At 42.4% G+C, this 26,639-nt stretch overlaps 2 protein-coding genes across 4 annotated transcripts in view; one reads left to right on the top strand and one right to left on the bottom strand.

Annotated features, from left to right (window-relative positions):
- Positions 1-6,185, top strand: part of MASP2 (MBL associated serine protease 2) — a 32,331-nt gene extending 26,146 nt beyond the window's left edge. Inside the window, exons 5-10 of the mRNA XM_075172477.1 lie at positions 46-242; positions 760-907; positions 1,442-1,560; positions 3,349-3,429; positions 4,750-4,863; positions 5,771-6,185. Coding sequence (XP_075028578.1) covers positions 46-242; positions 760-882 — 320 coding nt within the window. The 3' untranslated portion in view covers positions 883-907; positions 1,442-1,560; positions 3,349-3,429; positions 4,750-4,863; positions 5,771-6,185. The remainder of the gene's footprint in view (positions 1-45; positions 243-759; positions 908-1,441; positions 1,561-3,348; positions 3,430-4,749; positions 4,864-5,770) is intronic.
- A 1,587-nt stretch (positions 6,186-7,772) lies between these two features.
- Positions 7,773-14,022, bottom strand: TARDBP (TAR DNA binding protein). 3 transcript variants are annotated; one of them, XR_012677069.1, is made up of 7 exons: positions 13,705-14,022; positions 13,008-13,260; positions 12,200-12,363; positions 10,956-11,096; positions 10,068-10,238; positions 9,102-9,689; positions 7,773-8,619 (listed from the first exon to the last, which is right to left on the bottom strand). XR_012677069.1 is itself a non-coding variant. In XM_075172476.1 (6 exons), the coding sequence occupies exons 2-6, from the start codon at positions 13,243-13,245 to the stop codon at positions 9,159-9,161; spliced, it is 1,245 nt and encodes a 414-aa protein (XP_075028577.1). In that variant the 5' UTR covers positions 13,246-13,260; positions 13,705-14,022; the 3' UTR covers positions 7,773-9,158. The 3 variants fall into 3 exon arrangements, 1 of the variants encoding a protein (XP_075028577.1); XR_012677070.1 differs by having other exon boundaries at positions 7,773-8,549; XM_075172476.1 differs by having other exon boundaries at positions 7,773-9,689.
- Between the last annotated feature and the right edge of the window lie 12,617 nt (positions 14,023-26,639).

Here is a 26,639-nt window from a genome sequence, read left to right as displayed (position 1 = left end):
TTAATACAACTATGATCATCATTTTCTCTTTTGTTTTTTCCCTAGCCCACTGTCAGCATCAGGTTTTTACTGAAAGAATTGGAGAAATCACCAGCCCTGACTGTCCAACACCTTATCCCCCACTCAGCTCCTGCAGCTACAGTATCCAGGTAGAAGATGGCTTCCTGATCACGCTGGAATTCATGGAGACCTTTAATGTGGAGACACACCCAGAAGTGTTGTGCTGCTATGATGTCCTTAAAGTAAGTTCAGTTTTATTGCATTTTGTCGACAGCTTTTGTGAAGCAGGCCTAGTTCTTTTACTGCATTTTTTTCAGCCTGTGTCTCGCCATGTTAATTTACAGTTCCGTCTCCCTGTATCTCTCCTTGTTCATTTCTTCTTCTCACCCCTTCAGTTTTGCTGGATTTTTTTCTTTCAACACCTTCCTCTTTTGGGAAGTTCACCAAAACCAAAACCAAGCACACGTATGTGTGATGACTTGAAAGATTTAATCACAACCTCTGCCCTTATCACAGACCAGTGATGCCGGGGGAGTCAGTTAAATCTTTTGCATTCGGTTTATTTATCTATAAAATGGACCCAGTGATCGCTTCCCAGGAATTCCACAGCACTTAGGATGCTTGGAGAAAAGGCGCTCTGAGTTACAGAGTGACGAGCCATCACTCTAACCACCTGCCTGTTTTTTTTAAACTTTGCAAGAAAGGACCGTTCAAGTTCAAGGAGTAATTGTATTAAAATCTTTCTTTGTTCTTTTTCAGGTTAAAACACCCAAAAAGCAATTTGACCCATTCTGTGGAAAGACTTTGCCTGCAAAGATTGAGACACAGGCTAGTGTTGTGAATATTACTTTCGTAACCGGTATCTCAGGAGCACACACTTGATGGAAGATGAAATACACGGCAGCAGGTGGGTAGGAGACCTCTGTTTAGTTCTCAAGTCCAAACTATTCCCAGAACTTCATTCTGGAAAGGCCTGAATAGCAACCAAATAGTGGTGCTTTGAAACAGTGGTTTCATGCTTAGTTTTCATAGCATACCTCTTAAACAATGTAACTACTAAGCAGTTTACTTTGAAGTAAAGTTTTAAGAGAACTCCAGAATTCCAGCTGATCTTACAGTTCAACTTGGGTCCAAGCATATGATTTTATTTGAGGGAACAATTTTCCCAACTTATCAAGAGTTACAAGGTGCGTGTTTAGGCAACAGACGTACTGGGCTACTCCTGTCAGTGCAGCCTGGCTCCATGCAGGTCGCTGCACCTTTGATGTGAGAGCATCATAGTAAGTCAGTCAGTTTTTCCTTTTATTCTCAGTAATTGTAGATCTGCGTCCATGTGAGTGAAACAGTGTAGAGAAAGGAAGGGTGGTTTTTTTCCCTAAGAGCCTTTAGCAGTAACGAATTTGCTCTTAAGGGGAATATTCTGTTTTCTGATCCTCTGCAGGTTTGCCATGTCCCAGTCCTGAAGCACCACCCCATGGTCACATCGCACCAGTGCAAGCGCAGTACGTTCTGGGTGACCGCTGTGCTCTCTCTTGTGACATCGGAGATGTGCTACTTGAAGTAGGTGAACCATGGTGCTATCAGTCCTATTGGACTTAATTTCTCAGGGATTAAACATGTAGGTGCCTTTTCTTATGAACAATTTCTGTTGCTCACATTATGAGGTGTATTCAGTACACTGAATTTGTTAGCAATTGTCCCTTCTTCGATATCCTCCCCAAAGAATTATGTTTCTGTGTATGCCTGTGTGTACGTATGCCCATGCTGATGCTCTTTGAACACTGCTGCTTAGAAACTTGCTTGTAATTGTGTTGGAAGAAAAGAATGATTTTACGAAAGATTTTAGAAGATCAGTGTAGCGAGAATTTTTAATGTTCTTTCATTTGTTACTGCATCTCTCCAGGGCAGTTAAAACTGGAATACTTGGTCATTCCTGCTGAATGCTGCATTTCAGACTTAGTTCTTCATAACATCCTGCTTCTCAGCAGGCAGTTTCGGAAGATACTCCAGTCCTTGTATGCTTACAGCAAAATTTTAAAATCACAGTTAGGTGGTTGTGTTTTAGGAAGGCACAGGCTTACCTCAACAGTTACTCTATAGTCTGTCTGATTTGATAGTTGCACACGTTTACTGTTTATGTAGAAGCCCAGAATAATTGAACTGATGTGAGGGTTAGTGTTCAACACAAATAGTAGGAAAGCTGGGTGTGCATGGAAATAGATAAATGAAGGCGCTATTCTGTGCTGTCCTTGAAACGCACTGACCAGCTGTGTGCCATCACGGCTGGTGACAAGGCAGGTTAAGTGGTGGAACTGCTGCACAACAAATGCAAATTGGCCTCCAGATTCCAGAAAGGGTAACCCTCCCTCACATTCACAGCCATCCACTATGGCCTTTATTAGCACCCACGCTTAGATATATATGATGATGGTATAAGAATTATTTACCTTTTCCTACTCTGAAAGTAGTGCAGCAAACAAATACATTCAGTAAAGCCATTTTAAGGAAATAAAAATCTAGTTACTGTTTTTCCCTTATGAATGAGCAAATAAATGTGTAACTGATGTTGTTTTTTCCGTAATTAACCCTGTTTGATGTGGAATTAATTTGACCTTTTATTTCTATTCATGCTTCTTGGATAATTAAAATGTGAAGTCTTTTGTAGTGGAATGTTAAAAAGATGCTTCTTGAAACAAACCAATGGCAAAGTGCATCAGTCAGTGCTAATATTTGCGAACTTGAAGATTTCTGTGTAAATATTTATATTTAAAACATCGGTTTTGTAAAGAATGATAGAACTTGCAGTATGAGAAACATTTTCTTCTTCTTACATGTTTAAAGGAACAGGTAACTGTTCCTTTTCTTGTCAAAGTGCATTTTGTATTTGTAAATTGGAAGATGTTTCAATTTCTGCCATTCTTTAAAATCTCTAAAAGCACTGATGGTTATTTAAAAAAAAAGGTAAAAAAAAAGAAGTGTGGTAGTGTCCTTTGAAATAGTGTACAATCTCCCAACAGTTTTATGTAACTAGCAAAACCATCATCATCATAGGAGAAAAATACAGTACCTGTACTCTTAGGTACCCCAGGTAGGCTTAATTCAGTAGCAGTTGGGAGCTTAACACATTCTTATCATTCCCCAATTAGTGGCGTTTAATAGTATTAGATCCTGCAAATAGCCAGAGGGGAGTAAGTGCTGCGGAGTCACCTTCTCAAGAGTCTGCAGTAAACTCAAAGGAGACCTAAAATACGATGTCTGACACTGCCTCTAGAGTGTCACTTCTGCGCTGCTTTAAAACGATGCGCAGCTGTTTTATTCACTTGTTCCTACTTTTGTTGTCTCTGTGAGATGCAGGTAAATATATATGCAGTGATGATGGATACTAGAAAAACTCCAAAGGAGAAGTAACCCCTCCCGTCTGTGAACCAGGTAATGCATGAATGCACAAAATAGCTGGAATTAGCAGTTACTGCAAAATCATTAACAAGCTCTCAGCTAGTACTGACTGTTGCTGGTCCGTGGTCACGCTTTGTTACAGACAGCGAGGCAGGCTGTACGTAGGTCGATACTGAAGGACACAGCTTTGGAGCAATGCGCTGATGTGCACCTGAGGTGGAACCTCAGAGTGTTTCCTGAAACGAAGGGGCTCAGCTCCATTCGGTGATGCTTGTTCCCAAATACCAGCCTGCACTGAGCTACAGACGCTGGGCTGTTAACAAGTTACTCAGCTAAGGTATTCCGTTGTTCATGAAGAGAGTTCAGAAGCAGGTATCATAGCATGGCTTTCTTAGATTTTCTTTTAGTACATTTAAGTTCATGAGGCAGAACCACCTCATTGTAGAATGTTCATTTTAAAAATCAGATTACGACCTTTGTGTTACTCTGATTTTCAAAATGGCAAGTGCTACAATTGCTGTTTAACAGGGAGGAACAATAACAAAACTAAAAACGTTATGATAACTACCCGGTGTGACTGGCACTCCCTGTAGTTATTAATATTGACCTTATATTTATCTGTTAAATTGTTTTCTATTTTAACATGCCTTGGTCTTGCCTGAGGCTCGCTATTGCTGCTAGCATTGTAGATTAATGCCAGCAACTCAGTTCAGTTCTCCTTGAAGAGAGTAAAAAGCTGAACCTTCGGTTTATTCCAGCTCTCTTTTGGAGAATGCAGTTTCATAAATAACTAAATTGTTGTTGCTTTTAAATTGCTTGGCATTGTTTCTGACAGGAAAATTGAACCACGCTCCAGAAGCGTTTGTGAGGGGGAAAAGCCACTGAATGCCCTTACTGCAGAGTACAGGGGTTTTTAATTTTTTGTTTTTTTTTTTTTTAAATGCTTGAACTGCTACATTAGTTACTCTGTAAAATTACTCAAGATCTAAGACTGAGTTTTCAGAGAAACATTTTACAATGTAAAAGCATAATTGTTCCTCTTATCTTTTAGATTAGAATATCCATATATTCCAATTACCTTAATTTACATTCAGAACAAATACACTTATTTCTCTGTGCCCAAATTCGTAAGCAAAACTCTTCTGATTACAGAACTTTTCCAAAGGATGTATGCAATACTAATGAAAATTGTACTCTAAATCAAATACTCATTTGCAAGCAATTGTACCATTACAAAACAATCTAGAAATTACATTTAGAATCATCAACTTAATTTAATCCATACAAGCATAATAATTCAGTGTCCAGATCTTAAAATGTTTAACATTTATTGCTGCATTCATTGTTTTGCAGTTTGTGGAATGTGGAGAAGCGGAACTGTGGAGTGTATGTATGGAGGAAGGCGAGCCAAGCCTGGAGAATTTCCCTGGCAAGTGATGTTAATTACAGAGCAAGGAGGATTAGAAGGTGATTCACTTCTGAATGACAACTGGGTTCTGACAGCTGCTGGTGGTGTAGTTGATCAAAAAAAAACCCCAGCTTTGAGGATTAAGTTGGGGGTTTTGAACAAATGCTCATTTTGCTATGAAGAAGCCCGGGCAGAAAAAATTTTTCTTCATGAAGGTTATAAACATGATCTGTCAACTTTGACAATGATACTGCATTGGTTAGACTGGAGCATGAAGTCTCAGTACCGATGTCACACCCATTTGTTTACCAGGAAAAGAAGATGGATTTCAAAAGAGAGCAAACAGTCGGGCAGAACTGAGACGAGGAGCTCCTCTGTTCTGCTGCTGCATACTGAGCTGGTAGTCATCACCCAGAAAGAACATACAGATGTGCACGCAAATAAACCATTTAATGGAAAAGCCCTCCTTAACAGAAAACACGCTATGTGCTGGAGCTGGGGGGGGCAGAGGTCCTGTTGGGGGACAGTGGAGGACCACCGGTGCCCTTAGGTGCTCAGGCCAGCAAATGGTTTATTGCTGGCATTGTGTCCGGGGGTTTAGGCTGTGCTCTCGCGGGGCAGTACGGGGTCTATACAGGAGTCCCAGTTACATCCCATGGTTTGAAAGCATTATTTTAAATAATTCTTAAAAGACTTTTATTTGTAATTCCTACCAGCTATTACTTAGATTACATTAATAGCTACGGTATTTAAATACTTAGAAAACAACACTAAATCCTTAATGTTTATTAGGCTTAACAGTTCTGTTTAAAAAAAAAAAAAACCGAACTTGAGTATCCAAACACAACGTTAATTTCTGTTTTCTGTCCCAGCAGCTGTTAAAAGACCTTTAGATTTACAAAATTGCTACCTGCCTAAAGAAGACGTGACTCTGTACTTAAGTATATTTTGATTTCTTTTAAATAGTGCTGTGGATCCTTGTAAGACTGCAGCTTTTGAATGAGCAGACGTCCAGTGAAAGCATGCAGAGCATCAAGGTACCTTCACCGCTCCCTCGTGTATACTGGTAGTTGAAGAATCCCAGCAGTACCAGCTGCACGCCGAATTTGGGGGGCATTTAGGTACCATGCTGTACACTTCCAAGTACTTCTATACCAGGTACCTGCTGTACACAGTGCAGGGACAGCTGTACAGCCCTTGCCTTAAAGAAGTTCGTTCCTGCTGTCAGCTGCAAAAACTGTGTTTTTCTGAACATAGTTTGTATAAAGAATAAACTTTCACATTCAGATTTATAACTTCAGAACATGTTCGGCTGACAACAGATTCTCAGAACTAATTAGAATCAATGTTACAAAAAACTGGTTTGACTGCAATATACATTCCCTTAAAGTTACATAAACTTCCTCTTTCTTGCGTCTCACATTCTGTCATTAGTATTTCACTTTCTAGAGTAACTGAAAATGAAGTATCTTTAAAAAAAAAAACACAAGACTCCAAACACTTCAGTATGTTTTCAACAGTAGTTTATTTACTCACTTATAAACACTAGAGTATGCAAAGCAGTTAGAAAATACTACTAAAACTTGAAAATCATTCTAAAATTTTCAGGGATTTTGTTTGAGGGTGAAGGAAGGCTAAAATTATTAGCAAAGACTACTCAGTGCTGCCAACCAGCCTGTTAAAACCTAAACCTGGACAATTTAAACAAAATCAAAGCCATGCTAGTTACAAAAACTTACCATGAAGTTCCTTGCAGGGGGGTCACAGTTAGTCTTTGGAGATCCAAGAATACCATTTTTAAGTGTTACTCAGCAGAAGTAGCTGGTAATAGTGCAAGTGCTAAAATGCAAAATTCACAGATGGTACAGAGTTTGGAGATAGAATGACTTAGGTGCAGGAAAAAAAAAATCTTAAGCGTTTTGCAGTGGGATATGAACAACAAAAGCATGGGATTACTTTTCAGCCTGAGTGTTTAGAGCCCCTCTTTAAACCTTTTAAGATGTACGTTGAGACCCAGCTGATTTTTTAATACTGCAAGTGGAAAACTACCAGTAGTGCAGTTTTGTCCGCCATTTAGATGGTCTTCTATCCCCAAGCCTCACTATAATACGCAGTAATGAAGATATAACTGGAAAAGTTAAATAGGTTAAAAACTGTCTAAATATCCATATTCACAACGTTCATAGCTACAGCATAGTAGTATGCTGTATAAAAAATATGGGTCAAGCTTTAGTAGTTTTCAAGCACAAGTTGATTAAACAATTCCTCAAGCTCCTACTGCCAGTGGAAATAATCTTCCACCAGTTTCTGCTGAAACATCCTGCTTTTTGTTAAGAAGCTGCCTCTTAGTTGACACTTCTGCACCTGTAATAAACTTAGTTTTCCAGATTAAGACTTCTGTCAAAGTCTATCTACATTTACTAATGCTTTATTCAGCTGGAAGGTCTTCCCTGTGACTCATTTTAAACACGAGTTTATAGCTTTCTCTGGGCTGAAAGTGTTGCAGAACCCTACTTCCCACGAGTGGACTGGTCTAAACACAAGTTAAAAACATACATCCCCGAAGGAGATGCTGTGGACAGAAAGACATCTTGACAGTGTTTGTCTCCCCCAACCCACTTCTGATGAGGAACTCCTAAAAGAATAAGTAAGTAACGTTCCTTGGTAGAGATGCAGTGTGGAGGGAACTGCTTACCATTCTAGGTGTGGACACCCAAACGTGTGGGAACTGGATTTTAGATATATACGTATCACTGAACAGTGCAAAAATACAGTGGATTAAAGTTGGGTGTCAGGTATCGATACATGATGAGCGGTGGCTCCGTTTGACTTGCCAACTTTTAGAGCATGCTTATCTGAAACAAACCGAATTACTGCAAAAAAGCTTTACAGAAGTTCATCTCAAAAGGGAAAATTAATTAACTGCTATGAATTCTTTGCATTCAGGGCTGCAAAACAAAGACACATATTACTTAAATCAGTTTTATTTAAGAATTTCCTACAGTGACAAATCTTATAAAAAGCATCCAAACACGAAACTGCAGCAAACAGCATTCTTATGGATATCTTACAGACAGTGGAACTTCCACCCTGGAGAGGCACACTGAGCTCGCTAGTGATCTCTGCTACAAGAGCTACTGCAAAGCACACCACAAGCTCAATGTTCTCATCACAAACCCCATCATCTTCAATTCACATTACCACACTTACAGATCATTAACAGAAAAAAAAAACCACACACCATACAGCATTCACAGCAGTTGACATAAGGGAAAAAAAATACAAATATTCATTTCACATAACACATTCAACTAATTGATTAACTAGGTATAAAACCCACTTAAAGTCCTCCACATATGGATGTCCTTTGAATGCAATAAACACTCGTACTTTATTTGCTATCATTGCTCTCCGCACACTCTCTCACCAAAGCCACAGGATTGAGAGACATCTCGCCAAGTAAAATAAAATCCCATAATGCACCACCAGGTCTCTGCATGCGCTCTCTCCTTTATCTCGCACATACCAGCCCTCTCATGCCTCGGCACCACCATCAATCCCACACAAGGTTTCAAAAGTTCAAACAGCCTTCTGGTTCCATCTCACAGCCTTGCGTTCACAGCGTTGATACGACTCCATGAAATAAAGAGTAGCGGATAAAAATGGAACACCCACCGTCTAAGACGCAGCATGTGCAGTGTGATGAAGTATTCTTGGATGAGAAAGCATGTAGACAGAAGTATTCCTAAGGCAGAATATTTACAGCACTGCTTTCAATGAAGTGCTTCTTCCATACACATTTGAAATGAGATGAACTGCAGAGATTAAATGAAGCCTTCATATCGTACTTTAGTATGGAGGGGAGACAGTGTTAAAAAAAAACACAAACGAAACAAAAACGACACCGTGTTCTCCAACTGGGGCACTTGGAGAGTCTTATGGTGGGATCAAATTAAAAACAAGAGGGAGAGAATGCTGTTTCTGACCAATGGTTTCCATTTTGAACATGCAAAGAATTCAGGTAGCCAGGAAACAAGGGATAAAGTATTACAGGAGAAACCTTTCCTATCGACTGTAGTGTTAGTTTACCTATCAGGCAAACAGCAGTCCACTTCCAAACATTCAGTATTCCAACAAGATATGTAACAAAACTTAGAAAATTCCTTTTACCTTTCTTTTTTCTTTCTTTTTTTTTTTTTAAAAAAAGAAAAATGTCAAAAATACTGCTGAATATACTGCACACTGAACAAACGGATTTGGAAAATTTTAGTATATATGTAATTTACAGTATACTTACCATGAGTTAGAAAAATTTGATTTCCCACCATAGAGTCAGTATCAGAGCCCACTGCGTCTACATTCCCCAGCCTGACGATTTGGAATCCATGCTTGAACCAAAGCCTCCGTTAAACCCACTGCTGGAGCCCGCGTTCGAGGCCGAACCCCAGCCTATCGCTGCCCCCGAGTTGGAACCGCCGTAGGAGTTATTTCCTGAACTAAAGCCCTGGTTCTGCTCCCGCTGCATGTTGCCTTGAGGCTGGTTGTTTCCCGACGGCCCCGACTGGTTCTGCTGACTAGCCAGCATGCCCATCATCCCCCAGCTGCTCTGCAGGGCTGCCTGCGCTGCTGCCATCATGGCAGGGTTGATGCTAAAGGCTCCAAAGTTCATACCTCCACCCATGTTACTGCCCTGGTTGTTACCCAGTCCTCCCCCACCTCCTCTGCTGTTGCCAAAGCCCCCTTGATTCCCAAAGCCTCCCGGATTACCACCAAATCTTCCACCTCTCTCTAACTGTCTATTGCTATTGTGCTTAGGTTCAGCATTGGATATATGTACGCTGATTCCTTTAATGATCAAGTCCTCTCCACAAAGAGATTGGGCAACCTATAAGAAATAAGGGATTGATTAAATGTATGTTAGACTTCTTTTTTTTAAATGTTAGTAGTAAAGACAAAAAAAACCCACGATTTTGAGCAGATATTTAACCTGCAAAGGAAGCATATGCATATACTTCATCCGATTTGAAGTGTTTTATCTTTGCATTCACTACTACACTAACTGCAGTATAAAAACCCATCTGTACAACAGCATATGAAAAGTGTAACCTTAGACAATTCAATAACTCAAATCAAGCTAATTCCACTGGCATTCTCAAGACAGTGGATAAGTAAGTGTTCCAGGTGTAGTTCCAGAAACAATGCTTTATCAAGCTACTGAAATGTAGGCTGTCTAAATATGAAGTTAAAACATTTTAAGACGTACCTGATCATCTGCAAATGTAACAAAAGCAAAAGCTCGGAAGGGTTTAGGAATGAAGACATCTACCACTTCTCCATACTGGGCAAAGAACTCTCGGAGTTCATCTGCCGTCATGTCATCGGTGCAGCGCCCAACAAACACTTTTCTGCTACGCAAAGGTTCGTCAGGACTTTGCTGGAGAGAATTGAAGAGGAAAAAAAAAAAATTAAAAAATCACAACTATCCTTGAGAACCGACTTACATTATGATAAAGGCCCCTTTTAATCTCGCCTGTTCTGAGGACTGAAGATCAAGAAAGTTTGAGACTGTAAGTTAAAGACTGAAAAAAAAAAAGTAAAGTTCTGTTCAGAGTACATGCTTACACCTTGGTACAGATGGAGAAGAGTCACAAGAAAATGAAGACGAGAGCAATAGACCACAACAGGACAAGGCCACTGCAGAAGGAAGCTTGGTTTTTTTTTTTTTATGCAATAACTGCATATATACACACAGGAAGTAAACAGACGGAAGCATTAGGTTCAGCTTTGAATTCAAAGACTCATTCTGATCTTCCCTAGGTTAGTTATTCTGCCTGCTTTATTCTGCATTTATTCATGTAGCAGACAAGTTAAGCAGGTACTGCTGGATGTTAAAACACTTTATTTTCAGATTTCCATCTGTACTTAATTCCCCCACATAACTAGCTATTTTCCCAACACTTCTTGTTCACTTCCTGCTCACCCACCTCCTCCCTGTTTTCCTTCGTTGCTCTCACTTGTCCTGTCCCTTCACAGATGAAAAGCCGCATCCAAGGGTGGATTATTAATCTGTTCACCTGCTCACCTAACACAGTTGCTAAAGTGCACTTCGAGTGTTCGGTAAAAATAAAACTAGCGATAAATACGAAAGTACCTTAGAATTGGGAAGTTTACAGTCACACCATCTTCCATCTATCATGTGCCGCTGAGACATTACTTTCACCTGGGTTTCATAATCCGTAAACCGAACAAAACCAAAACCTTTTGAGTGGCCAGTTTTAATATCCTTCTTAACCTAAGACAAAAAAAAGCAGACTTTTAAAAAGATCACAGAAACACAAACACAGCATGCCTGTATTTGTGACTTAATGACATGCTATTTACCAGTCATCTCATCTCCTGGATCAACCTTGATACTAAGATCACCAAAAAAGCATACAGAAAGTTTTGGTTATCTCACTGTATATGCCTATCTTTTCTTAAAAAAATTACTGAAATATAATACAATCAAAGCAGGGGCCTGTGACACTTACAAATTAAAATTACTAGCTTGCCTTGAGCCCAAGCATAACCAAAAATGGGATATAAATATTTTGTAATATTGTGATGGCATAGCCAGACCCGCTGTACAAGCAACATGACCAGCAAAGGGGCAAACCCGTGTAGCTGCGCACAGGAGGCATGCAAGTAGCCAAAGATAAAGAACAAGCCAAGTGTGTCAGGATGAGGCGAGATCCCCGTTCTGTGAGGATGAAAACGTCACACATGAAGACAGAACTGATGCAGGTTTGTCTTCTGTCTTCTGCCACCGAAGACCCCTCGTGCCTGGCCAGGCCAGCTAGGCAGCTAAGGCCATCGAGGGCCCAGGCACCCACGCTAACCAAGCAGCACCAGGTCCACGGTACCATGTGCACGCAGCTGATGCAGGATACGTGCGTCACAGAGTAACAGTCTGGTGTAGGCAGTGGTAATACAGAAGTAACCGCTAGTAAGAAGCCTGCTGTTACTGAATTAATTTAGTAAAGTTCTGTTTGAGAGTGTATCAGTCTTGTAAACACTCCCATCACAGCAATCTCTAATTCCTTAACACACACTCATAAACACACACATATTCAGCTGCAACAATTAATAACAGTAATATAAATTAAAAAGCTCTTAAAAACACTGCACCCATTAAGCTGATCTGCATGAATTACTACTCCCAAATGTCCCTGACCATCTGTACCTATACAAGCCTGCAGCAACAAAGCTCGGGGAACAAAATACCACCTAGGAACAGAGACACACAGCTTCAAACCTTCTCTGAGTTTATACAGCTCTGTTTGTTTCTACTGGCTTCACCAGAAGACTGACTTCTACCTAATGTCCCTCCTTACTTGGGCTGCAAAAGCATTTTACCTGCACCATCAGAACTTCTCCAAATGTACTGAAATACTCCTTTAAGTCTTGTTCAGTGGTTTTCCAGGGAAGACCCAAGACTATTAAATCCGAAGTCTTCTGTACTGCTCGTTTCACTTTCACGGCTGATGATGCGTCTGTTTCATCCATTTTTCTCTTATTATCTGAAAAGAAAGAGGTGCATTAGACATCATCCTCAATTCTGGAAATTGCTTCCACTGATTATGAACTGCATGGTATAAAATCATAGACTATGCTGAGAAAAAGTACAGACTACAAAGGAACACATGCCAGCTGCTGGGAGCTTGTTATTATAATAGTTTACTGAAGTAGTATCCAGTAACATTCACAGTCCTATAAGGATGTGGAGAAGACAGGAATTTTTAACAAGAATATTTCATTAGCAATTTACTTCCTTCCCCTTTTTTTTGGGGGGGTGGGGCAGGGTGGTCAGGCTCATCTTTTCCTGAGCATTTCTTTTAAACAGTACCTCTGACCAAACCATGGCTTGAGGAGAAGCATCTGTGAGTACACAGAGATCCCGTTACACCACAGTCTTCAAAGGTCTATATAAGGCTGTAAACCCTCCAAGGATAATGCAAGACTTTGTCATTAAAGTGCTTGTTTGGGTAGAGAGTTAAAAATCTTACTGCACATCTGAAAACTCAGTGGGGTCAAATCTGCTCTGCAGGACAGATACACAGGTTCAACGGGTAATATTGTAGCCACATTAAACTGACAGTGACTCACTCGGACCTCGACTGAAAAAGCACGCTTATATAAAAAAGCCAAAGGAACGAAGACAAACCTTTGGGATAATTAACAACATAGACCAGGTTTCCCCATCCGGCTTCCGGCGCATGCAGAATGCCTTCCACCAGCCGGACCCCCCTCATGCACTGCGACACCGGGTTCCTGTAGCGCAGCCCGCACGCCCCGGGGAACTGGGCGGTGACGGTGGACAGCAGCACCGTGCCGTCGTCCTCCGAGGGGATCTCGATGGGCTCATCGTTCTCGTCCTCCGTCACCCGGATATACTCCGACATCTCTGCTGGAAGTTACTAAAGTGTAGGAGAGGGGGGGGAAAGCGGGCATAAACCATCGCTTTGTTTTCCTTAATTTGGTTTTCATCTTTCTAACCTTCAGGCATAAGCCCATCTGTATTTATTACACAACACGGTACACCGAAACGCGTTATTCGTTGACGTTAACGCCTCAGGCCCTGCCGTACCGACAGACACACGGACCAACACCTCGGCCCGTCGCCGACCCCGAGGAGAGACCAACAGCAACGACTCCCCGAGGCACGGAGGAATTTCCCAGGGCCGCCGCAGCCTCCCCCAGTGGGGCCGGGACCGGTGACGGGTTAGGGGGCACAGCCCCCCTCGGCCGCACCGCCTGCCTGGGCCCACCCAAACCTGCGACCTCCGGGCGCGGCGCGGCCCCCCACCGCCGGCGGTCCCGGCCCGAGCGGACCCCGAGTGCGCCCGTCGCGCCCTGCTCACCGGCCAGGGAAGGGAGCGGCGTCTCCGGGAGACCCTCACCGCCTCCGCCGCGCACCAGCCCGCCACCCTCCGCTGGCGCCGCACAAAATGGCGGCCGCGGCTCCCCTCAGAGGCCGGGCCGCGGGGTGAACCATTCCTAGCGGCGGGGAGGGGTTGCAGCGGTGCGCGTCCGGCCGCGGGGAGCGCGGTGGGCCCCGGCCGCTCTCCAGCGACGCGTCACCCGTGCCCCGCCGGAGCCGCAGGCCGTATTCCCGGGACGGGGGCGGCGGCAGCGGCTGGCGAAGAGACCGCTCCTTGCCCCGCTCCCCCCCAGCGGCGGGGCTGGTGGTGCGGCCCTGTCCGCGCCTGCGCGAAGCGCGCTGCGAGCGCGGGAGCTGCCGGGAAGGGGCGGTGGCGGAGCGGCTCCGGTGCTCTGTGCGTGCCAGGGGGGCTACCCGGGCAGGGGGGCGGGGTTCCCCCACACTCACACACGTGGGGACGGCAGGTCCCGTCCGGACCCGGGCCGAGGTCCCCCGTAACGCCGCCCCGCGGGCCGGGGTGGCTGTTCCCGGTAGACGACGGCGATAACGGCAGAGCCCCAAACCCGCACTGCAGCCCGGGCCGAGCGGCCCAGACTGAGGCGGGTGCCGCCAGCGCCAGGCTGGCGTTGGGAACGGCGGCGCGCAAAGCCGCAGCGGTGTAAGGACCCGCTTTCCCGGTAGCGGCCGTCGCTCGAGGTAAACGCAGTAGGTGGTAAGGGAGCCCACGAACCGCGTGGTGACCCACGGAGGCCGGCCAGGTCCCGCTCTCGCGGGAGAGGGGACGCAGGGCTGCGTGCGAACACTGGCCGCGGTCTCGGCCCCGCCTTCGGAGCCCGGCGCTTCCCGGGGCAGGCGGCCCTGGGAAACGTCTGGTAAGGGATCTGCGGAGACGGAGGAGCATGCGGGGAACGGAGGCTTCCCGCTGTGCAAAGAAGTCTTACCAAAGGGCGGCGATCCCTCCCTCTCCCATCTCCGCTATCAGAAGGACAAGAATGAGTCCACTTAATTTGTGGCCAAAAAAAGACTTAAGGTTAAAAACAACCAACCAACCCACCCACCAAAACGCACACACTTTCTAACAAGTTCTAACCAATGAAGCAGTTTACTCAGGGAAAATGAGGGGTCTCCACTAGAGAGAAGTCTGGTGTGAGTGATTTTGGGTGTACCGAGAGCTCTTTCAGTTGGGCAGGAAGAGGCCGCGTGCACTTTAAGATCCCTTTTTCACAGAACATGATGGTAACAGATGCCGAGTATGGCAATCTCTGCAGTACCTGCAGCCTGGAAGTGCCTGCGTTTAAGGTTATCTGTAACGTTCACACAGGAGGCAAACCCTCTTGCCAAAAGACATGAATGAGCAATACCGGCTGAGGCACGTTGCCACTTGAATAGCATCATTCTGCGCTTGGTAGGAAGGGTTGATCCGACATGCCTCTGTCTGCAGATCTCCTGCAGGCATTCCCTGAGGATCTTGGGAAGAACTAGATTAACCAGGCTGACTAATGCAGACAGTTTCATGGCAGCTCAATTCTGTATATCATATTTAGTGTCTTAGTCTGACACTCACCCCCCTTCCCCAACAACTGGTTCATCATTCAGAACTGATGTCTTCATTAATTCCTCCAGATGTTTGGGGAGGGGGGGGTGCCTCTCTCCCCCATTCACTGTCCTGCTCTGACCTTGTATAAAACAATTTTATAGGATTGCTAAAAGTTAAAAAAGCTAGTAGTTCTAGCCCTGTCCTTTAATACATAGTAAGTGTTTGCTATAACACTTAATCCCCTCTAGACCCAATCTCCCCTTACTTGATGGTTAAATGTCACTATACAGTATTACAAACTTCGGAACTCCAAAGCCATTATGGCTAAGGGACACTCATGTTCTTGCCACCACTTTTCTGACTCTTAAAAAAAAAAGTGCAGAGGAGCCCATCTACATAGGTTTTCCTAAGCTGCAGTCATAGGAAAGACTGCTAGCTAGGCTACCATGCTGAGCCTTCTCTGCTCATGTAGCTTACACAAGTCTGTGTGCAAAAGAACCACGCATGGGAGAAAAACAATGGTGGCAGGAGCATGGTATTTTCTACCTGGTCTGGTTCTTTTTATAAGGTTAATCGTCTGCTTTCAGTAGCATAACCCTCTAGATAAGCACTCCAGGTTTTTTTACTTTACAGCAATAATACTATAAAGCTATAAATTAGTAACTGTTCTACAGCTTTAATCAATCATTTTGTATCTGGATAATTGCCATTCCACATATCCAAGTTATTTTATTCTGATACTTTAATAATAAGCTTATCTGGTCCATCAATCACAGTCACATTAGTTGCAAGTCGCACCAGAGACATCTGTAACACAATCAGTTTTCATTACAAGATATATATGAACAGGAAGCCACACAGAGTTGTCATTAGCAGAGCTGTGAAGTCCTGCCTGCCATCGTCATAAAGAAGTGCACTGCAGAGCTTTCTCTTAACCAGCTCAGCTCTGTGACTTAACAAGTGGACTGGACCACGCTATTATAAGGAAAACAATTCTACTACCTTCTTCCCCTTCCTTTCTCCTCATCTGTTCCTTTGTGACACTTATCCAGTCCACATGTGGACCATGTTCCCAGTGCCCATCTAGCTTGACCTTCTTTGCATCAGTCTCCTAAAAAGAAGTAAAAAATAAGACTTATTAGTAAGGAAAGATGACCCTACTGCTAGGACAGGCTAATCCAGACCCTTGCATTGTCTTCTGCTGAGTATTTAAGACTCCCACTCAAGATTTCTTCATTTGCAAAAATTGGCTCCCAGCACCACTGAAACCTAGCCCATCTATGCCCGTGTAACTTTAGACTCAGCCTTATCATTTAATTACCATTTTTCAACAGAGTTCTGAGAGGACCTGACTAGACACAGGCTAACGAGATAAGCTAATGCTCCATGTAGGCGTTCTCCTAAAATTCCTACATTTTCTAGTCATCCACAATATACATCCCAAATCCAGTTCTGGTGTTGCCAAGTCAGCACTGAGGTAGTCAGTGTTGTTTGAACATGCTGTGAGGACTGAGTGGTAATTGCAGCATGTCAACATTACCTACTGCACCGTTTCGAGTCAAAGCTATAGTTTAGCAATCATGGTATTTGAAGAGGTTGTCATGGCATTCAGCCAGAGTGACCTCTATCTAACAAAGCATCTGGTAGTAATTTCACTAATGAGCAGAGTAAGCATCAACCCTGAACTAGATTTCATGCAGGTAAAAGCTTGGAGAGAGCAATGAGCTCAATGGAGCTTGCTGGCTGTAAAACAGACAGGGAAAGAAGGGCAATTATTCAAAACAGAGGCTTCTGCCCCAAGAGCTTGTTCCTCAGTTTTTGCAACAAACAAGCTTAGAATTAAACAAATGTTACTATCCATTTTCTGTAAGAACTGGGATTCTTGCAGCGCTTTCCTTCTGTTATTTTGCATTACGATTAGATTTAAGTTAAGCAATTAACAGTAGTATTGCTCTTGAAGTAACTACACCAGTGGGCATACAGCTAGTTAATTCACCAGTTCCCTCACACTGGCAATTTGGAGTGCCCATGGGTGTAGACAAATGCAATACTGTGGTACTAGCCATCATGTATATTGACTTAAGTGTGCCCACAGGCACAAAACAAAATGCAATACAATAACTATTTGCTGCTGTAGGTTAAGTGTGCTCATGGGTACTGGCAAACTCAGTGTAATGATCAGCTGTTCACACTCCCAAAAGCACTCGGGATGAAAAACATCATCAATGGGCATCTAAATATAACCTCATGATAAAAAACCCACACAACTGTGGATACTGAAAAACATGGAGTGCTTGGGCCTATTTCTAATCATAGAGCAGTAAAAAGCAGGAGGATTTAACGAATGATGGCATTTCGGTGTAGTCAGAATCTGGCCTGATTTTGCCAATAGTTAATAAATCCTACCTCTCACCCTTACTCAGTGGAAGCCTTTTTTTGCAACATCAAGTTTTTCCTGCTTTATTCTGAGTGTGAGGAGGATGAACAGTTTCCCCTCTCTGGACATGAAACAAGTGTTCTCTGCAGAAAAGTCTGAGCAAACAGAAACATTAGATTTTCTGTGCTGGTTCTCATTCTAAATACATTTAGCAAGGGGCCGGGGGGGAAGCACCTTATCACTGTATCCGTAGGACTGTGCCCTTAAGTAGTCTGCATCCTTTCGATCAGCCTTACCCTACTCCTTCATACCTAAGCACAATCTTCTCTACCACGTGCACCAAATAAAGCCCACCTTGAACGCAGCTGCCTGAAAGAGCAGGAGACCTTTCAGTTTGTTTATTTCTTTGTAATTTAAAGCCATTTGAGCCTCTAATTAAACAGATGCTATATCAGAGAAAAAGAGGCACTGTTCCCTTGAAGGAACAAGATCAGTAGTATTTCTTTTTTTCTAGCTACAATTGAAAATCCATGCACACACAATAGTAGTAGTGTTTTACAATACTTACTTCCCCCACCCCCCCCTTTGTCTTTGAAGGAGCTTTCACCACAACCACAGGGACATTTGCAATAATTACTTCTTCCCCTCCCCAGAAATACCTACCATAAATAAAGCTTTCCATACACAAGCAAGTTATCAACATAAAAATTTACTAATACCTAGCAGCCTAGAAACAACTACTAGAGAAAAGCTTCCCTTAAACAAAATAAGCAGCTTCCACCCATGTAAAGTACCTGGAAAGAGCACTTAGTCCATGGTTCTCACAGTAATACTCCTCCTAATCCCCTCTAGTCGAAACAGCATCTAAGACTTCATTATAGTGCCTGAAATATTTCAGGCAATTTTCCCATGATCCTATAAAGCCATGATTTCAATTACCTCATTTTTAATCCACCTGAGATGGTTTAGTCCTGTTTCTTAAAGGGGCAGAGTTTCCGCGTTCCTTTCGGTTCATGTCCTTATTTACTTAACTCTTCCAAAACTGATTAGAACAGGTGATATGTTTTTTAATCTCTCAGCAAACATAATCAAAGTGAGATTTTTTACATGCTTGGCTCTTGTAAAGATCCGGAAGGACTCAGTGCCCATCGGTCTGGGTCCTTTCAGCCCTAGTAGCTGTTTTGAAAAAAAACTTTGGCCATATTTCCCTAACTGACACACTACAAAGAATCACTGCTGCTACTTGTTTTACCACCAGACAGATGTTGAGTGTTAGTGGGACAAGAAACAATCAGAATAGGCAATTAACTTATTTGAGAGCAAGGCTGATTAGATTGCATGTCTTTGAAACAGCTGGGGTCAGCCATCCAGGTGTGGTGGTGTCCTGGCTGCTACTCAGCAAACTCAGCCCCATCAGACAAAAGGACCAGCCTGGGTGGGAGCTCTTTTAGGAACTGAAAATGTTATGTAGTAATTGGAAACACAACAATGGTGACAAAAGGCCCTTCTGAGCTCCACAGCTACTGCTGGCAATGGGGTGCTCACTGCTACCTTTGTTTCTGAGCTGTGAACCAGGGTTCAAAGCACAACGGTGCCTAGTATCTGACATCTCCACCCTCTGGTTTGATTGGTACCTGTGGGAACTGTCAAATGTTTGCATCTTGTACGCAGAGAATGCAAAATTAACTTGATTCTGTTTTGTTTGGCAGAATCACATCAAACCATCTGCAAGTCACCTCCCTCGCCTTTCTGGACCATCCACAGCAGAGCCTGGGAAGAATTTCTGCCTGTGATTCTCAGAGGTATCTAGTCAGTTCCCAGAGCTAAGTTCCTGGTGAAGATGTGCCAGGCATCTTCCAAAGGAATTTGTTGCTTCTTACAGTGTATTGAAGCTGGGATTCAGAGACTTTTTTTGCTAGATTGTGTAGTAACTCCCAGCACAGAAGAGCATAAACTTCTGTCAGTACAGATTGTCATAACCAAAGGACAAAATCCCCAGACTGGGAACTGTGCTAGAGAGCTAGCTTCAGGTCTATAAAATTGCAAGTGTTGGTGTGTGACAGATCCTAAATACTGAATACAAACATCAGTATTTACACGGGAGGTTGGAAATAGACTCCTTCAAAGGCAAAGCCACAGGTGGCTTGGGTAAGATGTAGCAAGTATTCCTGTAAGACCTGGAATAGTGTGAAGGACAACTTTGGCAGGATCTGTTCAAAAGCTGTTTTGTCTAATTTTCCTTCTTTGTTTTTTTTTTTCTTTTCTTTCAAGGAGTGGGCAGACAGGCTGGGGTAGTTTTTTGCTGTTTTTGAATGATGCGCACTGAAGCAGGAGCGCAAGTATAAAACAAAGGCTGTTTTTAAAATGGTTAGGTTTTACTGCCTGGTGATATTTTTTCGAAGTACATTTACTGAAGATTTATGTAAAATCTATCTTTTGTCTACTTAAAATATGTCAAATGGATGTACAGGGCAAAATTTAATGCATATGGGTTTTCATTATTTTAATCATTTGCAATATAAATGATTTACTATGACATCAGACATTTGTTCTTTGGCTGTCCACCATAAATGGAGGCCCACCCAAATTTCCAGTCTTAGCTATATTTCTGCATTCCCTCCCCCAGTATCTATAATTTCAGTTCTGTGATTCTTCATGTAAATGACTTTCAACACAGAAAGGAAGAGAACACATAATTTCCCTTAATACAGGTAATTTTGAAAGAGGAGCAAGACCTTTACATGAGAAATAGTTGACAGCCGTGGAAAGGGGAGAACTAACGCTCGTAGAACAGAAAGTCATTCTTGATGAGAGTGGGGAGAGCTACTGATCAACCAGATGTGACCAAATGGACTTTTTGTGCAGTTGAAACTGTCAGAGGTGATAGACTTCTATCTTTCTCTTTCTGAATTTTTTCATGTCTTTTTAGTGCCCTTACATTTATAATGCAATTATCCAACTCTGGCCAGTTAATGTTGTAGGCAACCGTTTGGAAAACTGAGGTATTGGGGTAAGCCAGGTTCCCCAAGGTCATTCTGAAAGTCCATAGTGAAAAACTGGTGATACCTGACACCCAGAATTGTGCTTTCATGCCAGACTTTCTCCTAACAGCTATAAAAATCTTGAAACACTCAGACTTTTTGAAAGACCTTGTGGAAAACTGCATTCATTATCATATTTGCTGGTTGTCTCATAACAGTTAATGGGATACAGACCTTTGGACCCATCAATACCCTATAGTTGAAGCCTTCCCAGCTCAGTAGTTACTGAAAATTGTTGCTACCCAATAGCTCTTCCAGTGGGCCTACACTACAAGAATTAAACACCTGAACTCAGCCCAGTTTCTCACCCAGGGATGTCATCTCAAAACCTACTAGTCAACAGACTCTGCTGAGGCTCTAATTTCTACTCACGAAATTGAAAGACAGTTAAGTCTGAACCAAACACTGTATTTTTGCAAACTTCCCCCATCCACACCACATATCTCAATCTTGACACAACTCCCTTCCCGCTCTGTCAGAGGATTTCACTGTTTTCACAATTTCATGCATTATTGCTCGTGCATGTAGTTTTAAGAATACATCCCAAATTTGACCTGTCTAAATATTTGTAGCAATTCCAAGCAATGTCATAAACTACAGCAACATCCTAAGGGGAATCTTCCTTCTGACATCGAGGCTATCTGTCCAATCCTATAGCTACAAGTGTGTCTGACAATGCCCATTTATCTCTATTTGCTATCTTTCCCACAGTGCTAGTCCTAAACCAAAAAACAGCACTGCCAACAATCTTAAGCCTGAAATCAGAGTAGGGTTAGATGATGTGGTGGGCCTGCATGTGCTTGCCTTCATTCTAGCTTCCAGTGGCTCTACCACGATGAGATCCAATTGAGAAAATCTCAGTGTAGTTCTGATTTATGTGCAAAAGTGCAGAGGAGAGCAGAAGCTTTTAGTATCTTGGGAAGTAGCTAGGAATTAAGGACAAAGAAAGGACAGTCTTGTCAATTACATCCTAAAAAAAGAAAACTTAAGTGAAAGTCCTGGCTCCTGAACTGTTTCTGGGCTGGCAGATGTTCACAGTTCTCTTGGCAGGTACTGTAGAAAGCTAATGGGCCCATTTGGATCCCCTCCCTTACACAATGGCATCGGTTTTACAATTTTGAGGGAGGCCTGGTGGGGCTGTGATATTTCAGCATTTTTCCTGAAATGAAATTAGGGAATGCATTTAATATTTTAAGATCTCCGATGATCTCTTGTCAGGAATCTCCACTGAACCCGGCACTTCACTGCAGATGTGGCTTAGGAAAGAAAATCTCATGCGAAGTGCAAGGCTGACACCTGGAGGGGACTGCTGAGATGCAGCCAGGGGAGTCAGGAGGAGTTAGAGGGGGATTCTGCCACACACAGCTTGCGTTAGGAAAGCTCAGAGCGGGTGGCAAGATCCCAGGTTTTGGAACTGCTCTTTTCTAGTGACGGAGTGCTTTACATATTCTTCCCTGTCCCCTTTTCCAACAATAAAGAAAAACCCAGATTTCTATTTCAGATTTTCCATGTCTGTTTTTAGGAGTGCAGAAGAACAGAGAAGCAAACTCTGTGTCATCTAGTTATTCACTTCCATGTTCAGGAATATTTGGATCAAAACTTATCTTGCTCAATAAGCTGCTACAAATAACGCAAGGCTATTCCTTCAGTTGGTTAGTCTAATGTATTTGAATTGCTGCGTATCAGACTTCCTCCTGCTTTACCATTTGTGTCACTCTGTGCTATGAGTTTCTGGAGTACAGACTTGCAGGGCAATTCTTACTGTCAAAGCTGCAGCTGGAAGATTTGGCATTAGGTAAAGCTTGTTCTTTTCATGTCTGGCTCTGCCAGCACCCACGGTGAGGCTTTTCTTGAAGCTGATCCTAATCAAGGAATGCAAGGCAGCTTCTGGGACAAAGTCTTCATGCTTTTGGAAGTTTGCTTCCCAGCCTGGCAATCACCCATTCATAGCACTTACTCAAACCTTTTCAGTAATCTCTCTTCTCTGCCAGGAATTGTCTCAGTATTTGTGAATGCTGTTTTCGCTTGATCTAATTTTAGAATATGTTAATAACTGAGTTATTTACTGTGCTGGCATTACCATACACTTAGTATCTCACGAACCCAAAGATTATATGTCCATTACATCTCCTTAATTCTCTTTGTCATTGCCAGTGTGGTTCCAATCATCATAAATTTTGCTTAGCAGTGAATAGTTGTTTATGGAAATGAAAAAAAACCCAACAGTTATTTTCAGAACTCTTATATGCAATTCTACTAATCCACCTGCAGTACACCTCCCCTCCAAGTCTCCATATGTCTTCACTGGTGTACCTCAATCCTGATTGACTGCATATCTTTCCCTTCTAGCCTTCAGACTCCTAAAAATATCACCAATATTCAGTTCATCCTGATGAGCATACTAAACTACTCCATACATTCCCCACCTAGACCAGCTTAATGGCTGAGCCATGAAAATACTTGCTCTGGTCTGGGGAGTAGGATAGAGGCATGTTGCCAACTTCAGCAGCACAAGACATTCGGTGTGCTGGAGGTGCTTCTTTTCAGCCCAAAGACCTGGGAAGTCTAGTGCTATCTCTGTGGCTGTTGTTTCTTCAGCGCGTCTCATTAACTGTGGCATGACTCTAAAGAGGCAGTAACATCTTTCCCCCTCCTCCACCCCAACAATATTGCCGACGCTGGATTGTCAGTTATGCTGAATTATACTGGATCACTTGTGGTTATTCAGTGATGTAGACAAATACCATTCAAGATCAAGGGTGAACCCTAGCCACTAAACTTGTTTCACTTGTGACTCATTCCAGACTTAAAATCTGGCTCTTGCTGACATTTTATTAACCCAATTTGTCATCCTCCTAACCCCCATTATCCAACCCAGGCAGATTATTTACTTTGAAAAGATGTGTAGATAGCTTCCATGCGAATCATAAGTAGATCCAGGTGTCATAGCTAGATTCCAGAGGGAGCTATAGTCATGAGATACACGTGCTGGTAAAAAACTCTATCCTACATACTTCGAAACTCAGTGACATTCTCCCTGTTTAGATATTGTCTGGACTCTCATTCCTGCAAAGCAGCTTGGCACCAATATGGTAAAAGGCCTAAGTACATACCTTCAGGCCTGTGTGTGGTCCCAAAGAGGTTAGCAAAGGTAAATTTAAGCATGTATTTAAAGTTAAGCACATGCTAAAATATACTCTTGCTTTGGAGTCAGAATCAGTGACTACCCCCTCCTAAGCAACTCCCTTTGAATCTTTGCATTTATTCCAAAATAAAGCATTCAAGTCAAGAATTAGCTTGCTGCCTTCCAGAGAATTCGTCATTTCCAGTTTGCAAGCTTGAGGAGAGAAATCCAGGAAGCATCAATAAATCCAGTTTGACAGCAGAGTAAAGAGCTGCAAAAGGAGTAACCTGTCAGGGTAATGTGACTTAATTTCTCAGAGAAAGATCCTTTTTATAGATGAAATAAAAATGCCAGCAAAGTCAAATAGCAGGAAGTGTCACACTTCATTGTCTCTCAGTAGGACAAAAAATAAATAAAAAGAAGGCAAGGTAAATGACATGGTTTTACATTTAGCAAGGGAAGTAATAACATATACTGAGAATAATAACATACACTGAGAATCTATGCATAGCAACCTGAGTATGACAAAGGTATGTGTTCCCACATAAACATGCATTTAATTTACACGTTTTTACTTCACCAAAACGAAGGTTATGCGCCAGCGAGTTTAAAGATTTGGTGAGATTCACAGATTGGACATGAGGGGGCAGTCTTACCTGCAGTTTATTGATGGCAAACTCTGCTGTGTAATATCGAGGCAGGGTCATTACAAGCAGTTTGGTTTGGCCTCCCAAGTTGCAATGTCAAGATCTGCAGCTTTGCCCCTTTCTAAAAAAGGGACCCACCCAAGTTTTTCAGATTTCCTTATTCAAAGGGTGAGCACTGTCCCTTTAAATAAGCACAGAGATCTCAGTCCAAATGGGGAATGAAGCCCAGGCTACCAACAGTTATGAAACCTCCCTTTTAGAGCTTGCAGGCTTAGGGGCCGCTGCTACACTCCGAGGTTAATAATCAGTTTTAATATTCACTTAGGGGGCTGTAAAAAAAGAATGAAAATTTCGTAATTTGAAAATGGACTTGATTGGCAGCTTTATTATCTCTGTAAGGTGCGTGGCATTCCACACAATCAAGTCGTTTTTTTAAATAATCTCACTGCTTAAGTCGTACACGCTGCTAATTGCATTTTAATAAGTCTCTTTAAAATCTTTCCATATTTTTTAATATCCTAATATTAGATAAGTGATTGCTGGGGACACTGGAGGGCACTGAAGTTTATAGAAAGAGGAACACCATAATGAAGCTTTATTGGGATGGCATCACCAAACAATTGCTGTGATAGCAACACTCCCAAGCTTGGAAAAGTGCCAGACATTCCCCCCCTGGAACTGACTCAGACACTAGCCTCTCTGGCTCAGGACTGATGCAGAAAATGGATGCTTTCTGGCTCATAAAATGGCCTCTTTCCGGCTTGGAAATGACTGAGGAACTGTCCACTTTTGATTTGGAAAGGACTTGGGAACTGCTCTTTCTCCATTGAACAATGACTTCGAAATGCACCTTTTTTTTGCTTGTTTCTGGCTTGAAACTATAAAAGTGTTTTTTTAAATTTGGCCAAGACTAGACAGAAAGAAGAAAGATTTTTTTACCAGCTCTACACAATAGCAGAGGTTGTGAAAGGCTTCAATGGGAATTAGAAAACCAAGGTTGCAAGTAGAATAGATTAACTTTCCATCTCAAAGATCAAACCCAGTTAAGATGAGAGGGTATTTGGAAAAAATCTGCTATGGTGTGGGGTTATTGGGTGTCTATATCTCACACAGGGGACATGGAGCATTATCCAAGAATACCAATAGCAATCCAGATTTAATCACTCTAAAATTAAAAACCAACCAAACAAAAAAACCACCAAAAACCTCAAATGACAGTGGGACTGAACTGACAAACTCCAGATTGAAGCACCCCAGACTACAGAGAATTTCAAACTCAGATTCAAACTGGATCCTGCCTGTGCATCCACAGGGTCAGCTATTGCAGCAGTTACAAGCCAGTGGTGCAAGAAGGTGCCCCACAACATTTCATGTGCAGAGTCCAACGTTTTCTGTTGGAAGTCTGCCTTTAGATTCAGTGCTGTGCTCCCTATATATTTCACTAATCCCAAATTAGTGTGTAACTGGCTTCTGGAGAACTTGACTGGGATAAAGGGACGTTTTTTGCCAAACAGAATGGCAATGCTAAATTTTACATTATATTGCATTTTGTCCTCTGCAATTCGTGTATTGGGACCTGAGATCAGAAAGTTATTTTGAGAACAATAGTGACTTTAATGTATTGCCTGCTCTTATATGTTTTTTTCCTTAAGTCTCATCTTCTGAAATCATACTGTAATAAATCACAATGTCAGCTTTGGTTTAAAAAAAATCAAGCTTCTAGCAGTTCACTATTAGTAAAGAAACCCAGAAAAAATATTGTATCTTCTTAAAGATTCAAAACCTAGGAAACAAATACAGAGAATCTGTAACTGATTTTTTTTTTCTTTCAAGTCTTATAATATTTAAGTAAAATTGTTTTTTGGAACCCAACTATGAGTTTTAATACTTGAAATGGGCAATACTGATATAAACATCTTGCATTAGTTTGTTTGAAAGTGAGCCATTTTCTGACTAACTGAAGATCTGTTTGTCTATCCATGTGTTTCTTCTGTACATCATCAGAGAATCCTTGGACTCGGTCCATCATATCTTTAGGTCTGATCTTATTCCCACTAAAATCCAAAGGGGTTCTGCCACTTACTCCCAGTTAAAAATGGATCAAGCCCCCTTTTACCATACAGTATGAATAAGAATAGTTTGTCTATTAATACTAAATTTCGTATTACTAGTTGTGTATCTTTCTGGTT

The sequence above is a fragment of the Calonectris borealis genome, chromosome 23 (genome assembly GCF_964195595.1).
Source record: "Calonectris borealis chromosome 23, bCalBor7.hap1.2, whole genome shotgun sequence".
In the NCBI taxonomy this organism is placed as follows: Eukaryota; Metazoa; Chordata; class Aves; order Procellariiformes; family Procellariidae; genus Calonectris; species Calonectris borealis.
This window is presented reverse-complemented; position numbering and strand designations above follow the sequence as displayed.

Coding starts and splice junctions, on each gene's coding strand:
- TARDBP (XM_075172476.1), bottom strand. CDS start 13,245: ATGTCGGAGTATATCCGGGTGACGGAGGACGAGAACGATGAGCCCATC. Junction 11,097..12,199: donor GAGAAGTTCTGATGGTGCAG/GTAAAATGCTTT, acceptor TTTTTGTCTTAG/GTTAAGAAGGATATTAAAAC. Junction 10,239..10,955: donor GTAAACTTCCCAATTCTAAG/GTACTTTCGTAT, acceptor AATTCTCTCCAG/CAAAGTCCTGACGAACCTTT.